The sequence below is a fragment of the Periophthalmus magnuspinnatus genome, chromosome 16 (assembly GCF_009829125.3).
Source record: "Periophthalmus magnuspinnatus isolate fPerMag1 chromosome 16, fPerMag1.2.pri, whole genome shotgun sequence".
Classification (NCBI taxonomy): domain Eukaryota; kingdom Metazoa; phylum Chordata; class Actinopteri; order Gobiiformes; family Gobiidae; genus Periophthalmus; species Periophthalmus magnuspinnatus.
The window spans coordinates 4,535,980-4,556,048 of record NC_047141.1 but is presented as its reverse complement, the minus strand read 5'-3'; the positions used below and the strand labels follow the sequence as shown (position 1 = coordinate 4,556,048).

Here is a 20,069-nt window from a genome sequence, read left to right as displayed (position 1 = left end):
TTGCTGAGGCCCCCACAGCCCCTGCTCCTGCATCCATGGGCCCCACACCTCTTGCTGAGGCCCCCACAGCCTTTTCTGTTTTCAAAAAGCATCAGTGGGAGAAGGTCAAGACTGAGCTCCGGACCAAAAACACGATGGTCCTGAACGCTGTGCTGCAAAAAAGAGTAAGTCTGAAACAAGTCTTTTCTATGTTCTTCCTATAAAATGCCTTTGCTAATGCTAACATGCTAATACAAAATAATTCAAAGTGCTGAAGAGCCTTATGTAAAACTTAATGTGATGAGTGAAAGATTATTACAATCAGGCTTAACCTAAAGACAAATGCTAAAGGCGCTGTACCTGATTTTCACTGTCCAAAAACAAGAAAAACAGAACTAATTCATTTGAAACCGTTTGCAGCAATCCAAAGTTATTCCTCACTTACCTTATACTTTCTGAACATCCTAATTATTCACCACGATGAATTTATACCCGCTTTTCAGTTTCGCCATCACAGTTACAACAACTAGCATGTGTACTGTGTACTTCCTGATTAACAGACATTATAATGCTTTATAATTAGATGCAGATAGATAAGTAGACAGCAGACTTATTTTGACCTCAAGATCTGCTCAAACTATTTATCCGTATGAATTTTGCTCTAATACATGAAAATAATCAGGTACGGGGCCTTTAAAGTGGAACTAAACACTTATGCCAGGAGTGTGTGATCACAAACACCTCTCTGCAGGAGCGAGGTTTGAAGTGTGCACTCCTGTTTGACCAATCACACTGTTCCTTTTACCCTCAGCTTCTGTTTGTGGTTGTGGGCGGAGTTTATGTGCTTAGTCCCACTTTCAAAGTTCATTGACTGCAAAACTTGGAGGGACCAGAAATGCATGAAATGATATTAACAAATGTATGTGCTTGTGTTCTCCACAGTGGGAGCGTCTACCTGAGGGTGTAAAAGGCCGGTACGTCGCTCAGGCTGTAAAAATAGGAATGATCCTTCAGCAGAGGAGGTCTGCCTCTCACAGTTCTAACCGGCCTCAGACTTCCAACAACAAGAAGCAGAGGACGTAAACACACAGAGACCATCTTTACCTTTGATGAGCATTAAAAACAATAAAAATTTGTTTGAGTCTATTTTTGTATAATTATGATGTATTAGGGTTGTCAATAGTATCAAAACTCAGATACTGATGCTAAAACTAGTATTGAAACTAGATACTCATTTGTGTAGGTATCTAAAAATGTCACATTCACATGACAGAAATGAATCTTTCCTGAAAAGCTTTAGAAGGATCTTGAGCTGTATCAGAACAAGTATAAGACCACACACTACGACCACGATGGAACCACCAACTGGATGACACAGATATAAAAGCCACATGGGAACAGAAAAGAAACTACTATGATTTAATGTTGAAAATTACATTTTATTGTCTAAAGAAAGAGTGTTTTTTAATTATCATTGTAGTATTGGAGTCAGTATTGAGTATCAAATCTGTCAGGAGCAGTGGGCATTCATCTGAAGAGTTTGACCTACGTTTGGTCAGAAGGACTACTTCAATTCAGTTCAATACAGATCACACTATACAAAGGAAAAGTACAATAAAACACCAAGATATCCTGTGTAGCTAGTATTAAATGCCAGGGAGAAAAGGTGGGCTTTCAATCTAGTCTTAAACTGCGTTAAAGACTGAGAGGTTCTGACAGAGATGCCATAGATAAAGCTTTACTTAGCTGGGGGGGGTTAGTAACTTAAAATATCTATCAATCCATGAACTCAAATGTTTTTAAATGTATTTTGTATGTTTATTACATTTAAAGTATAGAGAAGATAACAAGAGGAAAAGAATGTAGTGAAAGGTGCCAGTGGGTCCTTCACATGGGGCTTCATAAGGGCTTCATCAGATCAGGAATTAAGATGACTCCCCTCACACCCAATATAGTGCGATCAAGACTTCTTCTGGCATCAACTATGCTGAACTCTTCCCAGTACCCTCCTGTCCACCCTCATAAAGCTGACTACTTCGCGGAACACGACTATTGTTATTTTTGTTTTGTCAGTTACAGGAGCAAAGTGAGTCAGCTCTAAGTGTCTCGGTGGTGCTGGGTTGTTATTTGTGGAATTTATGTCATTTTTAATGCCCTGAACCTTGTCATTAAAGAAAACTGCAAACTCATTGCACTTAGATGTGGAAATTAGTTCTAAGAGCAGCAGAGCTGGAGGGTTTGTTAATCTGACATGAGAGTTGTTATTGCAACTTCCAATAATGTCAGAAAAATACCTTTGCCTTGTTCTACATAAACTGTGGTTGTACATGTGCATCTTTTCTCTGTAAATCTCATAATGAACCTGGAGCTTTGACTTGCACCGTTCCCGCTCGGCCCTCCGGCATTTGAAATATTTAGTCCTTTTGTAATGAGCAGGTCCAGAGTGTGTCCTCTGTTGTGGCTCGCTGACATGCTGAGTCAGACCAAAGGTTTCAAGGACAGAACGGAGCTCTTTAGTGTTTCTGTCAAACACATTATCCACATGTACATTAAAATCACCTGTAATGACTAAACCATCAAAGTCTGTGCATACGACTGAAAGCATCTCAGTGAACCTGTTTACCTTGGATCTGGGGACCCACAGAGGCAGGGGTGGAATGTACATGTAGTAAAGTACTGCACTTAAGTAACATTTTTATGTGTCTGTACTTTACCCACATCAGTTTTACAGTGGATATACTTTTACTTCACTACATTTGAGAGCAGTATCTGTACTTTCTACTCCACTACATTTTTGAACAGGACTGAAAAGTAAAAGTATTTTTATTATAGTCTGAGGGTTTATTTTGAACAAGTTCATAATTTGAAGAAACAAAAATATACAAAAAGGAAAACAGACAGAAAAATACATTGATTCACTTGTTTCTGTTGAACAAATTTCAGTTGAAATCAAAGTCACTACATTTGAAGCTCTATAAGACCTCAAAATCTGCACACATTTTTTTTTTTTTTACATTTTACTCTTTAAGTACATTTTTTAAAAAGTACTTTAATAATTTTACACATCACTTAAAATATTTACTCAAGTTTTTTTTTTTTGGTCCAGTGTTTATTTTTGTACTTGAGTAAGAAAATTCAGTACTTATTCCACCACTGCAGATAGGTCACGTTTAGGGACTTGAAAATCTCATTCTTACAGTTCCTTTAAGATAAAAGTGTTATATTTTTTCCTTTCAGGTATAGTCGTTCCGGTGGTCATTGGGAGCATTGTGATCGTTGTGATCATCGGCTGTTGTGTTAAGAAAAATGCTCTTCCCATGTCAGACGAAGTCATCTGACTGCACTTCTCACTGCACACAAGTTTTCTAATGGATTCTTCTGTGGCTGAAGAAACTAAATGTATATAATGGATAAAATAAAATGTATTTAATTTATCAGAGATGAACAGTAATGCAGCTCGTTAGCCTGCTGCTAATCGCTGAAAGAAAATGAAGAATTTATCAGAGGAAACGACTAAACTGTGCAAACTCTAAACAGAAGAGCAAGGAACGGACCTTTTGAAGAGTGGTTTGGACCAAAAACTACAGTGTCCCTGAGGCAAACAATGAAGTGAGAGCCAGAATGCACAAGAATGTTCTGAAATACTTGACATATTTAAAAAATATTTGTATTTATTTATGTTATTTTGATGTATGTGATCAAACTTCAGAACATTTTGAGGGACTGGACTTGGATCGGAGCTTCACAGGGATGTGTCCCCTCTTGTCTCTGACACAGGTTGAATTGTGTCTTAATTTGGTTTGGTTTATTTGGGCATTGCACTAGATGCATTACATTATGCATTATCCTGACCATAGGAACTACTTGCTAAAAGGAGTCCATTTTCTTAGATGATAAAAGGTTTCATTAAAACACATTTTTAATAAGTAACGTAAATGCATTAACGGTTCATGTGTTTGTGTATTTTACCATGTACACTTATAAAATCAAGGTGCATCAAGTTAGCATCATGTTTGTCACACTCTACAGCTTATAATGCATTTAACCTATCCCGAACTTAAATAATAAAAAGACAACATTGTAAATTAGAATTTGTTCTTAATATTTTGCCTGGTAAAAATAAAAAATAAGATTATCCTGAGATTGTTGTTTACAAGTCCCATTTCTATGTTTATCATTATTGTTACTGTTGTTCTAATGGTAAATGGTCATTAAAATGGAAACGGGTCTGGAAACTCCTCGTCTCATCTGTGTCTTTTGTCTCCCATGTTTTGTGTAAACACTGTTTTAAAACGTGCGGCCTCTGCTTTCACAGTAGTCATAAAAAAATTTAAAAAAATGTGACAAGTAAGAAAAGCGCAGCCAGGGACCGGAGGGGGCCTGGTTCGGGAACCACAGGATTTCATCTCTGCTGTTTGCAGATGATGTTGTCCTGATGCTTCTTCGACCCAGGACCTGCAGCACTGGGGCGGTTTGCAGCCGAGTGTGGAACGACTGGGATGAGAATCAGCTCTTCCAAATCCGAGGCCATGGTTCTCGACCGGAAAAAGGTGGTTTGCCCTCTCCGGGTGGGTGGAGAGTCTCTGCTCCAAGTGGAGGAGTTCAAGTATCTCGGGGTCTTGTTCACGAGTGAGGGAAGGATGGAGCGTGAGATTGACAGGCGGATCGGTGCAGCATCTGCAGTGATGCGGTCGCTGTATCGGTCCGTTCTGGTGAAGAAAGAGCTGAGTCCAAAGGCAAAGCTCTCGATTTACCGGTCAATCTACGTTCCTACCCTCACCTATGGTCATGAGCTCTGGGTAATGACCAAAAGGACAAGATCCCGGATAGAAGCGGCTGAAATGGGTTTCCTCCGCAGTGTGGCTGGGTGCACCCTTAGGGATAGGGTGCCAGTTGAGGTGGCTCGGGCATCTGCTCAGGATGCCTCCTGGACGCCTCCCTAGGGAGGTGTTCTGGGCATGTCGCACCAGGAGGAGGCTCCGGGGAGGACCCAGGACATGCTGGAGGGACTATATCTCTCGGCTGGCCTGGGAACGCCTTGGGATCCCACCAGAGGAGCTGGAGGACGTGTCTGGGGTGAGGGAAGTCTGGGAGTCCCTCCTTAGACTGCTGCCCCCGCGACCTGGCCCCAGATAAGTGGAAGAAAATGGATGGATGGATGGATGGAAGTAAAAAAACTGAGGGAAATTTGAGGAGCAATTGATGAGCGACTTGCCTGTAGAGAGACTTCAAGTAGAGCCCCCGTTTTCTTATGTAGGAACATGTTTGGCCCATGGGAGGTAACCACAAGTTGAACAAGAGGGGGACAAGCCAACAGTCAATGGTGGGCAATTCTATTCACATGTTTATGCACAAGGGCCGTCCACACTGAAGTAGTGGAGATGAGCTCTTCAAGTTTCATTAATACACTGAGACGTTTCTTTGCCTTTTGAGGTCCAGCAAACAGCTGTGCTCAGACTGTGGCACTAACTTCTTCGGTGCCCACAAGAAAATGACTGCAAACACATCAGAAAAGGACAAAATGTTGCACTTTCTCCAGGATCAGAAGTGTACCTAGCTCTTCAAACCACCCCATTCTTCTCATATGGGGGGAGTATGGGAATAGATGATTGGTTTGGGGGACTGGATACTCAAAAACATGATGCTACAAGCTGGTAGTGCTTAAATGTGCATCATGTGTTTGTATATTTATGGAGAATTGTCATGTGGGAGCATGGGTGACAAAGGCTTGTGGGCGGAGCATTGGACAAATCTTATCAAATTCAAAAAATCTTTGATTCAAGGTACAAAACATAATGGCCCCTCTATAAACAGAATGATTGTTTTTATAGGATTTCACAAAACACAATTAAAAACACATTCACAGTTTGGTCTATTTCTGATGTGTACAATCACAGTGTATAAACTTTAGGCAGCATATTATTTCACAAGGTACTAAACAATAAATGTGCACATCCAAGCATTTCTTTATATATATTATATTATCATATATATGTCCTATCCATTTTAAAAGCAAAAAACAAAAAAAACTTCTCCAACTAACAGACAAACGGTGACTATGTTACTTAAATTAAAAAATGCAAACAAGTTTAAGGATTTATATGTGGCACCAGTAGACAGGAGAATGTAAGGTGTGGGTTAGGCCGTGAGTTGAGGGTTTATCTTTTTATATATTAAAATAGCGTTTCCTGGTACATTTCTGTTTAAAAAGTGCAAGTGTAGTTTGGGTCAGAGGTCAGATCATAATAGTTTTGATTAAGGAATTTCAAAGAAAGTAGGACTAAAAGCTCATTGTGAGAAGGCCAGGGGTTTGCAGCGCTTACTCTGAGGATTAGAATATAAAACATGTACAGTATATAACATGTAGAAAGTAGAAAACATGTACCATATATTGTTGTATTTCTAAGTGCGTTGCACTGTGCAGCCGTTCCACAGAGCAGGTTTGTGTTGTTTTGGGTGAGCAGAGGTCTTCATGAGGAGGAACCTCACAGAGCTCCTGCACAGTGACTCTGCATAGGCTGATCAAACGATCATCAGGCTCCACAATGTGCTCCCACTTCAGTGTGAATAAACTCAACTCTTTAAATATAATTTTTTTTCCCACCGTCCTGCAGTGTGTCTTAGAGATATCAATTTGAAAGTTTACTTATATAAATCTAAGAAAAAAATATATTATAAGTTTGTTTTTATCATGGAATGTTTTCACATAAAAAAGGCATTTTATTCATAAAAATGACACAAATTTAGAATTTTTGGGACATGAATCTCAAAAAGGTGAATTATTTTTTGCTTCTTTTTGTTGACATATTAGATACTAAAACATAGAGGGGATTTTGGATCTGATTAAGTATCTGAGTAAACTAGATCTTACAAAAGACGTGCAATAAGTCAGGCTGGAATTAGGTAAACAAAATGATCAAAATCTGGTAAAGTACAAGACTGTAGTGTTTGGTGTGTGGAGGTGCTACTTAAAGAGCTGATCTTTATGTCCCTATGGGGGAAATGCACCGTGTTTCTTATGACTCTATGGCTGCAGATTGTAATCAATTAAATAAAACATCTTTCGCTGCAGATTTGGACCATTTTGTTCCACATGCAGCTTGTGTGCCAAGAGACCAAACTAACCCAAAGAAAATACAAAATAAAAATTGAAAAAAAGGTTTGCCTGTAGTGTCAGCTCTTAAAATAATAATATATTTTGATGTAATTTATCGCAGATCATTTGAGGACAGAGTTTAGTCATATGTGCACACATTGAGTCTGATTCAGTCTAACAGTGGAGTCTGTAGGACACACAGCATTTTCACTGTGAAATAATGGTTAAAATACATGATTCATAAAGTTGTTGCATGCACAGACCAGATTCCTACAGAGGAAACTGTGTCAAACTGAAGCAGCATCTTTACCAAAATCACTGAATCATAGAAAAACATCACAAAAACTAAATATTGTTATGGCCATATCCTGAGCTGTTGGGATTTTAATGGCACAGTTCGGGGTTAAGTCCTGGTCCACCGCTCAGCCCCAGAAGCGCTGGCGTCCTTGAGGCGGGGCCTGCTCTTTTTGAGGTGGGCTGAAAGCACCGCCACTCATCTCCATGGTAACCAGGAAGTACAGATTGGCTGCAATCATGGCGAGGGATGGAAGAAAGGACAACCCAAACCCGAAGGCGCGGATACTGCTCTGGAACATTGCAGCCACCCAGTACACCAGCCTGTGGACAAAACAAGCGCACCTTTAACCGCCGCACCAGCCTGTGGACAAAACAAGTGCACCTTTAAACGCCACACCAGCCTGTGGCCAAAACAAGCGCACCTTTAAACGCTGCACTCATCTGTGGACAAAACAAGCGCACTTTTAAATGCAGCACTCGTCTGTGGACAAAACAAGTGCACCTTTAAATGCCGCACCAGTCTGTGGACAAAACAAGCGCACCTTTAAAAGCTGCACTCGTCTGTGGACAAAACAAGCACACCTTTAAAAGCTGCACTCATCTGTGGACAAAACAAGCACACCTTTTAAACGCAGCATTCATCTGTGGTCAAAACAAGCGCACCTTTAAATGCCGCACCAGTCTGTGGACAAATGAGTGTGCTGTTACATGAATGCTCAAAATCAAAATAACATTTTAACAGTAAAATAATGTGATTTGTTTGTGGCCACAGTCCGTCTGATCGCTCATTTTGCAGTTCACATGCAGACATACATTTGATTCATTTTAAAGGTCCAGAAATCAGATAATAATCAGATTTTAGTGTGCATGTAAACACAGACAGTGTTTCAGTTGCTCTGGGCTTTAGCCGTTGCATTAGCCACGATCTCTGTCTGTCTCCTGTCACAACTGACAGGGACATGACGTGTCCAAAACAGTTGGCATGTACTTCACCAAAAGCGTCAACTCCACCACAAACCCTGACATATTTGTATCTGGTGAAAAACTACAATTGGTGTAAGAATGTAAGTACCTTGGCATCGTAATCGACTCATATTAATTTTAAGTCACATGTTAAACAAACCATCAAAAGGGTCAAATTCAATTTATCAAATTTCAGATTCATCCGAAATTCTATGTCCGCACAAGCAGTCAATATTTACATGCACGCCATGATTCTCTCACACCTGACTTACTGCCTGACGAGCTTGTCCCAGGCCAACCATACCACACTCAGACCACTACAATCACTGTATAAACAGACACTCAAAGTTCTAGACAAAAAAACACGCCACATCCATCACTGCAGCATTTTATCTAAATATAATATTTTAAGTTGGGAGAATCTGATAAGATTCACAGATGCCTGCTTTGTTTATAAAATCTTACATGGACTTGCCCCTCCACCGCTCAATGACTCTGTTAGCCTAAGATCAAGCTCAACCCGCATCACTAGAGGAGCTGCAAGAGGAGACTGTCTGATCCCATTCAGAAAGACAGCATTTGGTCAATCAGCCTATTCTGTTAGAGCTTCTAAAGGGTGGAACAGCATCCCTACAACTATCAGGGAGAGCTCCACATAAGACTCTTAAGTCCCAATTTAAACGTTGGCTTTTAACAAATCAGACCTGTCAACACCAAACTCCTGCTGCTGCCATCTAGTGTTTGTCCCTTTGCATGTGCGTCTCTGTAATTCAGCTTCAAAAAATCTTTTTATTGGCCCTTTGTTTATTTTCTTGTGCTTTTTTAACATAATCTTTTACTGTTATTAATTGCATGCTATTTTTAATAACCTGTCTGTTTTAATTATTTCGTTTGTCTTCGCTATGATTCACTTCGCTTGTCTTTGCTATGATTCACTGCACAAGACTTAATGCCTTTCTACCTTTTTACCACACCTGGAAATGCACATTTATTTTTATTTTATTCTCTGTGTCCTCTGTAAATTATTTAAATTTGCAAGGAGCCATCTGTACATCATGGCAACGGACAACAGATGAAAACTAGCCTCTTGGCTAATTCTGGCATGTTAAACAGTTACTGTTGGTCAACATGCACTGTCCGCTATAAATAAATAAATAAATAAATAAATGAGCTGCAGTGTGTACGTACAGCTGTACACTGTACAAACTTTCATCCCTAAATTTAGCACAATATATCACCAGTGAGATGATATGGCCCCACCCTATTGCACACCCTAACAACCGTGCTGTTGTTTCAGGGGGCTTCAGTGTGCAGGCCACATATGAAACAAACAAGGCTTAAATTGGTCAAAAGACATAGGTGCCAAATGACTATGTAGACAATGTTGTGATGTAACATTTGAACACAACTAATAAATAAAATATCATATTTTGAAGCTCATCAAACACTATGATTAAAACAGACCTAAAACTACATCCGGTCACTTTACAGTTGAGATTCTGACTGAGATGAACAGTAAAAGGTTTTTGGTGTTAGGGAAAAGTACCGTCCGAGGCAGAAGAGCAGCGTGAGCAGCGGCACCAGTTTGAGCTGGTCCTGGCTCAGGTAGGTCGCCATGACGGCGAGCTGCAGGAAGTAGAGCAGGAACAGGTGAGTGGAGTCAGACACAAAGCCGCGGTGTACGCTGACATCATTAATCCCTGTTCTCTTCAGCCCTACGGAGCCACACCCCTCAGTTTCACACAGAGACTGCACTTCACCAGAGCGGAACCGCGACACGCCCAGGACCAGGTACCCTGCAACATGACACAACAGGGACACAACAGGGGGCGCTATTGTCAGCAGCACGTCACAAACTTTTAACACAAGAGCTCATGATTGGCTTCGTCTAAAAACTGGCCGGACTAGAACGGAAATGGGAAAAAAAGCTTTTGGTTATTTTGCTTCCCAAAAACAGAACACATTTCAAACACGTGAAACTGGATAGACTGTTGCCTCTACGGTTCATGCTGCTGCATTCACACACGGCAGTTTAATGTGATGTGTTTGGTTAAAGCCATAGTTAGTTCAGGAGTGTAAACATTTCCTCTTTTGTACATGATATGATGTAATGTGTGAGTGTTCCAGAGGCTTATGGTTCTACTGATACTTTGCAGTGACATCACACTGGGAGTGTTGTACATGTATGGCTATGAGAGAAGGTTCAGCAGTTACTATGGTAACACAACACACACAATAGCAAATGCTCTCAAAAAAGTTTTTAAAATAGTCTGAAAAAAAAAAAAAAAAAAAAGAACAACACAAAATGTATTTAAACCACAGATTTTCAGGAGTCTGTGATCAATACTAGTGCTCATGGTCCTGTTTAGGAGTTTGATTTTCAACAAAAAAAATGTGAAGGTGATGAACTGAAAAACTGCTAGCTGTAATTTTGTGGGTCGGAGACTTGTTTAACAGTCCAGTTGTGTTAAAATAAAGCTCAGATTAAAGTCTAAAGTAACAGTGCTTCAGACAGAGCAGTGCAATCTGTTAGCATCACACTCCCAAGGAATGTTGATGGCAAAGTATGAACAGGAGAATGACGACAGACCAAAAGAGGTTCTGATGTTGCAACACTGCACTGCTCTGTTTGTAGTGTTTACACAGAGCGCTCATGAATGACAGGCTGGTGCTCTCATTGGGCTCTCTCTGTAAAAAGATAAATGAAAATCAGACCACAGGAGGAGCACCTAAACCAGAGGAGGGGCACCTAGACCAGAGGAGGAGCGCCTAAACCAGAGGAGGAGCACCTAAACCAGAGGAGGAGCGCCTAAACCAGAGGAGGAGCACCTAGACCAGAGGAGGGGCACCTAGACCAGAGGAGGAGCGCCTAAACCAGAGGAGGAGCGCCTAAACCAGAGGAGGAGCGCCTAGACCAGAGGAGGAGCGCCTAAACCAGAGGAGGAGCACCTAAACCAGAGGAGGAGCACCTAGACCAGAGGAGGAGCACCTAGACCAGAGGAGGAGCACCTAAACCAGAGGAGGAGCACCTAAACCAGAGGAGGAGCGCCTAAACCAGAGGAGGAGCGCCTAAATCAGAGGAGGAGCGCCTAAACCAGAGGAGGAGCACCTACACCAGAGGAGGACTCACCCAGTGCTATAGGCAGTGAAGCAAAGACACAGCAGCGCAGAGTGTAGACCAGCCTGAGGGGGGCGCTGTCCATCACCGGCGCGTCAAAGGGGAGAAAGACGTATCCGCCCCACAGCAGGAAGGGGAAAAACAGAGCCGCTGTGCCCAAGGACACCGCCATCTTGAGGACCACGCGCTCACTGCAGCACCGCCCTGTGTCAGGGGAAGCCCGTCATTCAGTCAGTTTTTATTGACACTTTATTATCATTAAAGAAGACATGTCTGCTCTATACGTAAATCCATGACACCCATGGATCATTATGTTATAATATATATAATATGGTTTTATTTTTAAGTGCAATATTCATCTAAAACCACTTAATAAAAGAAAAAGTCCAGTGCTTTCCAGGTTATTACAGAGCACGACAGGTACGACAGGTACATCACCAGAAACTCCATCACAACAAAGCACCGCCTCCTGTCGGCGCCTCCTATGGACAGCCACGGATCACACTAGTGAGCAGCACATTTATTTTATTTAGTTTATCTTTATTTAAGGGGAAATGTACAGAGACATTGAGCTAATTAAAAACAGAGATGTTACGCAACAGATTTAAGCTAAATAGCTAGTTTTATCTGCAGTCAGAGTTTTGTACCAGCACCAGCAGTAGTACTGTACTAGTACTGTAGTACAGCAGTACTACAGTACTAGTACAGTACTACTGCTGTAGTAGATGTTTCTTAAATCATTTCAGATTAATATTTTGATTTACAATGTTCAAATTATAACATGATGATCCGCGAGTATCGTGGATATACACAATATTTATACAATATGTATATATAAACATACACACTATGTCCTTCTTTATATCCATATCAGTGAATCTGTGCAAATACCTCGAGGTGGCTTCTCTTCGGGCCACTCCTCTTGGACAAAGTGCTGCTGGAGGAAGGGCCTCTTTTCAGCCTCCATTTCCCATGATTCTTTGATGCTGGTGGAGGCGGGGCTGAACACCTGAGCTGCACTCACAGGCAGTGTGTTCTCCTGCCAGGCCCCGCCCTCCATCATCATCATCTGGCTCTCAGTCCAGCTGCCGGCCTCTGGAGGCTTCAACTCAGACATCTGCAACATACATGAGTCATACATGTGTAAATATTATGCAAGTAAAATACAAGCATTAGAATACAGGTTAAGGTGCACTTTAGAGTCCCATGCATTTGACCCGTCCTTCAGTGCCGCTGGAGAAGCCTGTCAGGAGCTGCTCCAGCAGGTTTTTTGGGTATATGGATGGTATGTAGTGGTGAAAATAGATCTGAAAACGTGTTCTCCAGTAAAAGTACAAGTACTGCTGCTAAAACATCACTGGCCTGAAATGAACCAAATAGTTTATTTTATTTGTCTCCTCCTCTATAACCTCCTCTTCCTCACTCTCCACTGCCACAGCCCCGTCTTCACCCTCCTCTTCCTCACGCTCTTTTATGATATTAAAACACATCAGCATATTCTTTGAGCTCTGACAAATCAGAGCAGACAATGTAGCGTTGTGTTAAGTGACTTCTGTGATTTTAAATGCAGCCAAGTTTAAAACTCTAAATAAAAGTACAGCTACAGTCTACTCAGCAATAGGAATGTAAGTATTTGTAGTAATGGTCAGTACACACACAGAGCACACACACAGCACACACAGCACACACAGAGCACACACACAGCACACACAGAACACACACAGAAACAGAAGTACAGTGCAGTAGTTGTGTGTTGTGCGTCAGCCTGTAGGACTCAATAACACGTCACAGCGCTTCTTTATAGCACTGGTCTGGACAAATAAAACAATAATGCGGGATTTCGCTTCTACAGTATGACAGAAAACACGAGCAAGCGCCAGACTACAACACAGTGACAGGTTTGTTCCGGACATATTTTCAGGAAGAGCCACAGACGCGGTTAGTTTCGGCGCTCGGATCGACTGTATCGATACACACTCTTCCTTTCCAAACAAACACTAAACACTAAACATACACCCCCCCCACACACACACACACGAACAAAGCAGGCAGGCTAGTACAGCCCAGGAATAAACACAACCAACATGTTTACAGCTCAGACGAGTACGCACCTGTTTCTGCTTCGGACGCCCCTGTCTACACCTGTCTACACCTGTCTACACCTGTCTACACCTGTCTACACCTGTCTACACCTGTCTACACCTGTCTACACCTGTCTACACCTGTCCGGGTTCACCGTGGACCGGAAACACGCAGCGGCGCGCCTCTTCTTCTTCTTCTTCTTCTTTGGCGTTTAATGGCGGTTGGCAACCATCTAGTGGGTTATTACCGCCACCTACTGAGCTGGGGTAAGAAGATCTTTTAAACTGGTCAGAGGGGTGAGTTTAAATAATCTGAACTTCATATGCGTCGAATTAGGTTAGTGTATTTTAAGAACACAAATAATTGTTTTCTTATCACTTTAAGTCCCGTTCCCAGTAAAGTCTTGAGATTAAATAGCATTTTTCCTTTTACAGCTGTTTCCATGAGTTGTGCTCGCTGATGGTTATAATGTTCACAGTTAATAAGGAAATGTTCCACTGTTTCAGGCTGAGAGCAATTCTCACAATTTCCATTAGGATGCTTTCCGATTCTCCAGAGCGAGTGGTTCAAGCATGTATGTCCTATTCTCATTCTTGTTATTACTATTTCCTCTCTGCGACTTCCTTCTGGGTTCTGTTTTAATCCAACTTTATTTTCAATGCCGTGTAAATGTCTCCCTGTGTCATTTAGATCCCAACATTCCTGCCAGAGCTCAAGGATTTTACTGTTCAATATGGCTTTTCCTTCAGCTCGACTCAGTGGGATATTGATATCAACTACCTCAGACCTAAGTGCTTGTTTAGCCATTATGTCAGCTTCTTCATTGCCTTCAACTCCAACATGGGCTGGGACCCAAACCAGCACCACTTCTATCATACTATGTAGCTGGAAGAGTAGATAGTATATTCTGTATAGTACGTCCATCCTGCAGGACTTTGCTGATTCTATACTTAATAATGCGGCTTGACTATCTGATGCAATGACAGCTTTGTGGATTTTACAGTTGTTATTCTCCAGGAGCTTGACGTCATTGCCGGCGACCTCCAACAACTTGGAGTCACCATAGAGGACACAGAGCAGCTGGCCCTAGACCGCCAGCGTTGGAAAAAACTGGTTCACCTGGTCGGCTCAACGCGTGGGGACGGGATGCCCCCCTCCCCTTTGCTGGAGCCTTAGAGAGATAGAGAGAGACAGCAAGATGGTTTGATGCTCTTCTTGTGATGCAATTTCTATATTGAGGAATATTCACTGCTGCACCTGTCCTGCCGCTCTCAGGGTCCTTTGACCCATCTGTATATAATACAGGGCTGTCTGTATGCTTTTCAAAGTATTTTTGTGCAATAAACCATTCTGGGGTATTTCTAGCCTTTTCTTTAATAACTTTGTGAAGAGAGAGGTCCACTGTTGGGGCAACAAAAAAAAAAAAATTGGAGAGCACGGGACAGTGGGACTATATTTAAAGTCAGTGAGGCCGAGTTGCTGTGCTTTTATATCACCTATCCATCCGAAGCTGAAAAGGTCTGACTCTTCATGCTCCCAGCAGTCTTTAAGAACAACCTTTGTTGGGTGAGAATCGTTATGTCCTTGAAGGTTGATCCAGTATGCTAGCATGAGTTTAATTCTCCTTAGACGGAGAGGGAGCTCCCCTGTCTCCACTTGGAGTGCTGTTAGAGGCGACGATTTAAATGCTCCACAGCATGTTCTTAGCCCTTGCGTTTGCTCTCTTTCCAATTTTTTTAAATGCATTTCAGCAGCAGACATATATGCAAAACATCCATAATCAAGAGATGACCTCATAAGGGCCTGGTATACTCTCAGCAAGGCTCCCCTCGCTGCTCCCCAGTCCTGGCCTGCCAAGCACCTTAACAGATTATTCACTTTTTTACATTTAATCTGCACTGACCCAATGTGTTGTTTCCAGGTAAGTTTTTCATCAAATATCATTCCCAAAAATCTCACATTCTTAACTTGCTCCAACTTTTGTCCGTACAGGTTCAACGTTACACTCTTATGCCTTTTAGAGAAGCAAATAACTTGAGTCTTTGCTACAGACATTTTAACAGACCATTTATTAGACTACAGTTCCACTTCCTTAATTGCATTCTGCATTTTCCGCTGTAAGAACTTTAAATTTCGTCCTCGTATCCAAAGAGCTCCATCATCCGCATACAGGGACTTTCCGATGTTATCTTCTACATTTTCAAATATGTCATTAATCATAATATCAAAAAGTACTGGGCTGCACACACTGCCTTGTGGTGTCCCATTCTCAACAGAGTACATGTTGGAGTACACTGATCCAACTCTTACTTCAATTTTTCGGCCAAATAAGAAATCCAAAACCGAGTTATACAGTTTTCCTCTTATTCCTAGTTTAGACAGTTTTATTAGCATCCCCTCCTTCCAGAGCATATCATAAGCCTTTTCAATATCAAAGAAAACTGCCAGGACCATTTCTTTATTTGTTTGGGCTTTTCTTATCTCTGATTCCAGACACAGTACAGCATCCATAGTATTCCTTCCTTTTACGGAAGCCGCTTTGGAAAGGACTAAGTGCTTTATTTTCTTCCAGGAAGCAATCAAGTCTTGTTGTAATTATTCTTTCCATTGTTTTTCCCAGTTGCGAGGTAAGCGCTATAGGACGGTAATTTGAAGGATCCAAGACTTCTTTGTCTGGCTTTAAGATAGGTACAATGATGGATTGTTTCCATGCATCAGGAATCAGGAAGCAATTGTAATAATTGATCACATTAAATTTACCCTTGCTTGTCCATATCGACACAGTTATTGATTCATCATTTTGCCCTATTCTCTCTACCTTAAAACTCAAACCATTTTGAACAAATGTTGCAACCCCTCCACCTTGCCTCTGTTGCCTATCATTCCTTATTGATGTGTAGCCCGGAATAACAAAATCCAATCTGGGTTTGAGCCATGTTTCCTGAATGCAAAGTACATGAGGCTTTTCCTCTAAATTTAAGATATACTTTTTGAATTCCTGCCCATTTCTTATCAAGCTCCTTGCATTCCACTGGAATACGATCAACATCCAGAAGTAGATGCACCACTCCATTGTTGAGGTTGCTTAGAGGAAGCTTTTTTTGCTCTCAATACCAGTTCTTCCTGAATCGATTCCAATGTAATATTTGATATGCCTAAGTACTTCTCAGCTGCCTTTACAATAATGACAATTTTTTCATTTTCAGTTTTTCCTTTCACCTGTATGCTACAGTTTATAGCTTCAACCATGAACAATAAGAAGTTCTGTTTTTCCATCATCAATGTGTTTTCTGTAATTTTACTACAGCTATTACATTTTGGAATGCTACTTGCTACTGCAGTGGCCATTTTCTTGGGCCCCACAGGCACTTTTTTTCGCAGCTTCTGCATACGTCACTCCCATCGTGATTTTTAGTTTTTGCACTTCAGCCGCTCATTTACTGGCTTCACATCCTCGATATGCCGAGCTATGCTCCCCTCCACAGTTGCAGCACTTTATCTTTGCCCCTTCCTCACATTTGCCGTATTCGTGCTCTCCTGCACATCTTCCACATCTCTGCTTTCCTCTACATACAGCAGCAACATGTCCAAACTTTTGACATTTGAAACATCGAAGCGGTGGAGGAATATATGGCCGAACATTATAGCACATGAAATCAATAAACACTTTATCTGGAAGGAACTTTTCATCAAATTTAAGCATTACTGAAAAACTATCAATTCTTTCTCCATTTCTCAATGCTTTCAGACGTTTAACTTCGATTATCTTTCCTCCTTTTAAGCTTGCTTTTACTTCATCCGCTGGTACATTAGGAGGAATTCCCGAAATAGCTCCACGTACAAACATTTTATTTTCCAGTAGCTTTGCATTCACTCTTTCATTCAGGATTGTTTTCAGCTTCAGAGCTTTTTCTTTCTCTTTTTCATTACTGCAAATCACCAGCAAAGATCCATCTCGTATAGTTTTTGCACATTTAATGGGGCCGATAACTTGGTTGATTTCCTGAGTGAGTTTCACTGGGTTCCACTTACTGAACGTCGCCCCTTCTCTTACCAGCTTCAGCAAGACTTTAAACTCTTTGGCTTCTTCCATCTCCTCTCTGGGTTCACCATCAGTTACATCCGAGTTGGAAGATTCATTTTGTAACCTTTTTTTCCTTTTGCGTCTACCTTTTTGTGTTTTCCACAAATCTGCTTCGTCGTCATTTTCAATTTCCCCGCCAGACATCCACTCGCTTCCTACAACGTCACTTCCCTCTGACCAGCTCATCCTCCCAGGAGCTGTCAGCGCTGAGGCAGAACAGGGATAACTGACACAGGCATCAACCAATCAGAGAGTACAACGAGAAAGGTTCACAGACCAGCGGCTCACCTCATGGACGCGCGTGACCAGGAGGCGCGTTCAAAGCCCCGCCCACAAACTCAGACTCTACATTTTTCTTCTTTGTTGCTGCTATAATGTGTCAATTGCCTATAATGGACTATAAAGCTCATAATATGGTGTATTTACCTCTCAGTTTGATCACATTGAGTTAATAATATTATTTGGTAACCACACCTTCACAAAACATTATGTGTACACATTTATTTATATAAATATATATATATATATATATTTCCGCGGGTGGTCTCATCCCCTCTTTTTCACGGACCTCTACAAGAAGCCTGAGAGCTTGAGGGTTCTGCGCAGTATCTTTGCGGTTCCTAGTACTGCACTTGTCTGGACTGACATGTCTGATGTAGCCACTCCTTCAGTTTGGAGGTCACTGCCCCGAGTGCTCTGATGACCACAGGCACCACTGATACCTTCACCTTCCAGGCCTTCTCCAGCTCTTCTTTGAGCCCCTGGTATTTCTCTAGTTTTTCATGTTCCTTTTTCCTGATGTTCCCATCACTTGGTTCTGTGATGTCCACCACAACGGCTTTGCTCTGTTTTTTATCCACCATCACAATGTCCGGTTGGTTCGCCATCACCATTCTGTCAGTCTGTATCTGGAAGTCCCACAGGATCTTGGCTTGATCATTCTCCACTACCTTTGGAGGACCCACCTCGGGGTCTCCAGTCCGTACTCTGCACAGATGTTTCTGTACACTATACCCGCCACTTGGTTATGCCGCTCCATGTTTGCTTTCCCTGCAGCATCTTACACCCTGCAGTTATGTGCTGGATTGTCTCAGGGACGTCTTTTCACAGTCTTGTCTGATGTGGTAGATCTGGGCCTCTATCGCTCTAGTGTCCAAGGCCTGCTCCTGTGCAGCCAGGATGAGCCTCTGTGCTGTCCTTCAGTCCAGCTTTGCAAACCATTGGTAGGATTTCTTGATATCAGCCACTTCAGTTATGTTCCGGTGGTACATCCCTGCAGGGGCTTGTCCTTCCATGATGGTTCCTCCAGCACCTCTTCCTCTGCGCTCCACTGTCTGAGACATTCGCTGAGCATGTCATCTGTTGGGGCCTTGTCCTTGATGTACTTATGGATCTTGGATGTTTCATCCTGGACTATGGCTCTCACACTCACTAGTCCTTGGCCTCCTTCCTTACGGCTTGCGTACAGTCTCAGGGTGCTGGATTTGGGATGGAACCCTTCATGCATGGAAAGGAGCTTTCGGGTCTTAGCATCTGTGGTCTGTATCTCCTCCTTTGGCTAATGATTCCTGCTGGGTGTCTGATTACCGGCAGGGCGTAGCTGTTTATTGCCTGGGTCTTGTTCTTGCCATTGAGCTGACTCCTTAGGACTTGCCTTACTCATCTGAGGTATTTGGCCAGGTCTGCTTTCCCTGTTTCCTCTTCAAGGTTGCCATTTGCTTTTGGGATACCAAGGTACTTGTAACTGTCCTCAATGTCTGCTATATTCCTTCTGGCAGGGAGAGCCCTTCTGTGTGGACTACCTTCCCTCTCTTTGTCACCATCTGGCTAAATTTCTCAAGCCGGAATGACATTCTGCTGTTTGTGCTGTAGATCCTGGTGGTGTGGATCAGTGAGTCGATGTCTCGCTCATTCTCAGGCTTGAATCTCCACAGACCTGACTCTTATTTGAGTCGACTCTCCCCCTGCTCGTTTCCATGAAAATGTTGTTCCTTTGGCTATAATCAGAATCAGAAGTGTTAATGCCACCGTCAGTGACATTCACAAGAGGAACTTCAGCATCATTCTGCAAAATTAAGAACATCAGTGTTAGAGCGAGAGGTGAGTAACAGGTGAGCAACAAGTGAGTGACAGGTGAGCGACAGGTGAGCGACAGGTGAGTGACAGGTGAGTAACAGGTGAGCGACAAGAGAGCCACAGGTGAGTAACAGGTGAGCGACAGGTGAGTAACAGGTGAGTGACAGGTGAGCGACAGGTGAGCGACAGGTGAGTAACAGGTGAGCGACAGGTGAGTGACAAGAGAGCGACAGGTGAGTGACAGGTGAGCGAAAGGTGAGCGACAAGAGAGCGACAAGAGAGCGACAGGCGAGCGACAGGTGAGTGACAGGTGAGTGACAGGTGTTATAGAGTGACAGGTGTTAGAGTGACCATAGTGTTCAGCTCCAGTCAAA

General features: G+C 42.3%; 1 protein-coding gene across 1 annotated transcript; it reads right to left on the bottom strand.

The window, feature by feature from the left end:
• Positions 1–3,720: 3,720 nt before the first annotated feature.
• Positions 3,721–13,697, bottom strand: LOC117383576 (transmembrane protein 79-like). Its single transcript, XM_033980777.2, has 5 exons — positions 13,565–13,697; positions 12,345–12,570; positions 11,466–11,657; positions 9,882–10,131; positions 3,721–7,693 (listed from the first exon to the last, which is right to left on the bottom strand). The coding sequence occupies exons 2-5, from the start codon at positions 12,568–12,570 to the stop codon at positions 7,498–7,500; spliced, it is 864 nt and encodes a 287-aa protein (XP_033836668.1). The 5' UTR covers positions 13,565–13,697; the 3' UTR covers positions 3,721–7,497.
• Between the last annotated feature and the right edge of the window lie 6,372 nt (positions 13,698–20,069).

Coding starts and splice junctions, on each gene's coding strand:
- LOC117383576 (XM_033980777.2), bottom strand. CDS start 12,570: ATGTCTGAGTTGAAGCCTCCAGAGGCCGGCAGCTGGACTGAGAGCCAG. Junction 11,658..12,344: donor CGAAGAGAAGCCACCTCGAG/GTATTTGCACAG, acceptor CCCCTGACACAG/GGCGGTGCTGCAGTGAGCGC. Junction 7,694..9,881: donor CTGCTCTTCTGCCTCGGACG/GTACTTTTCCCT, acceptor TTTTGTCCACAG/GCTGGTGTACTGGGTGGCTG.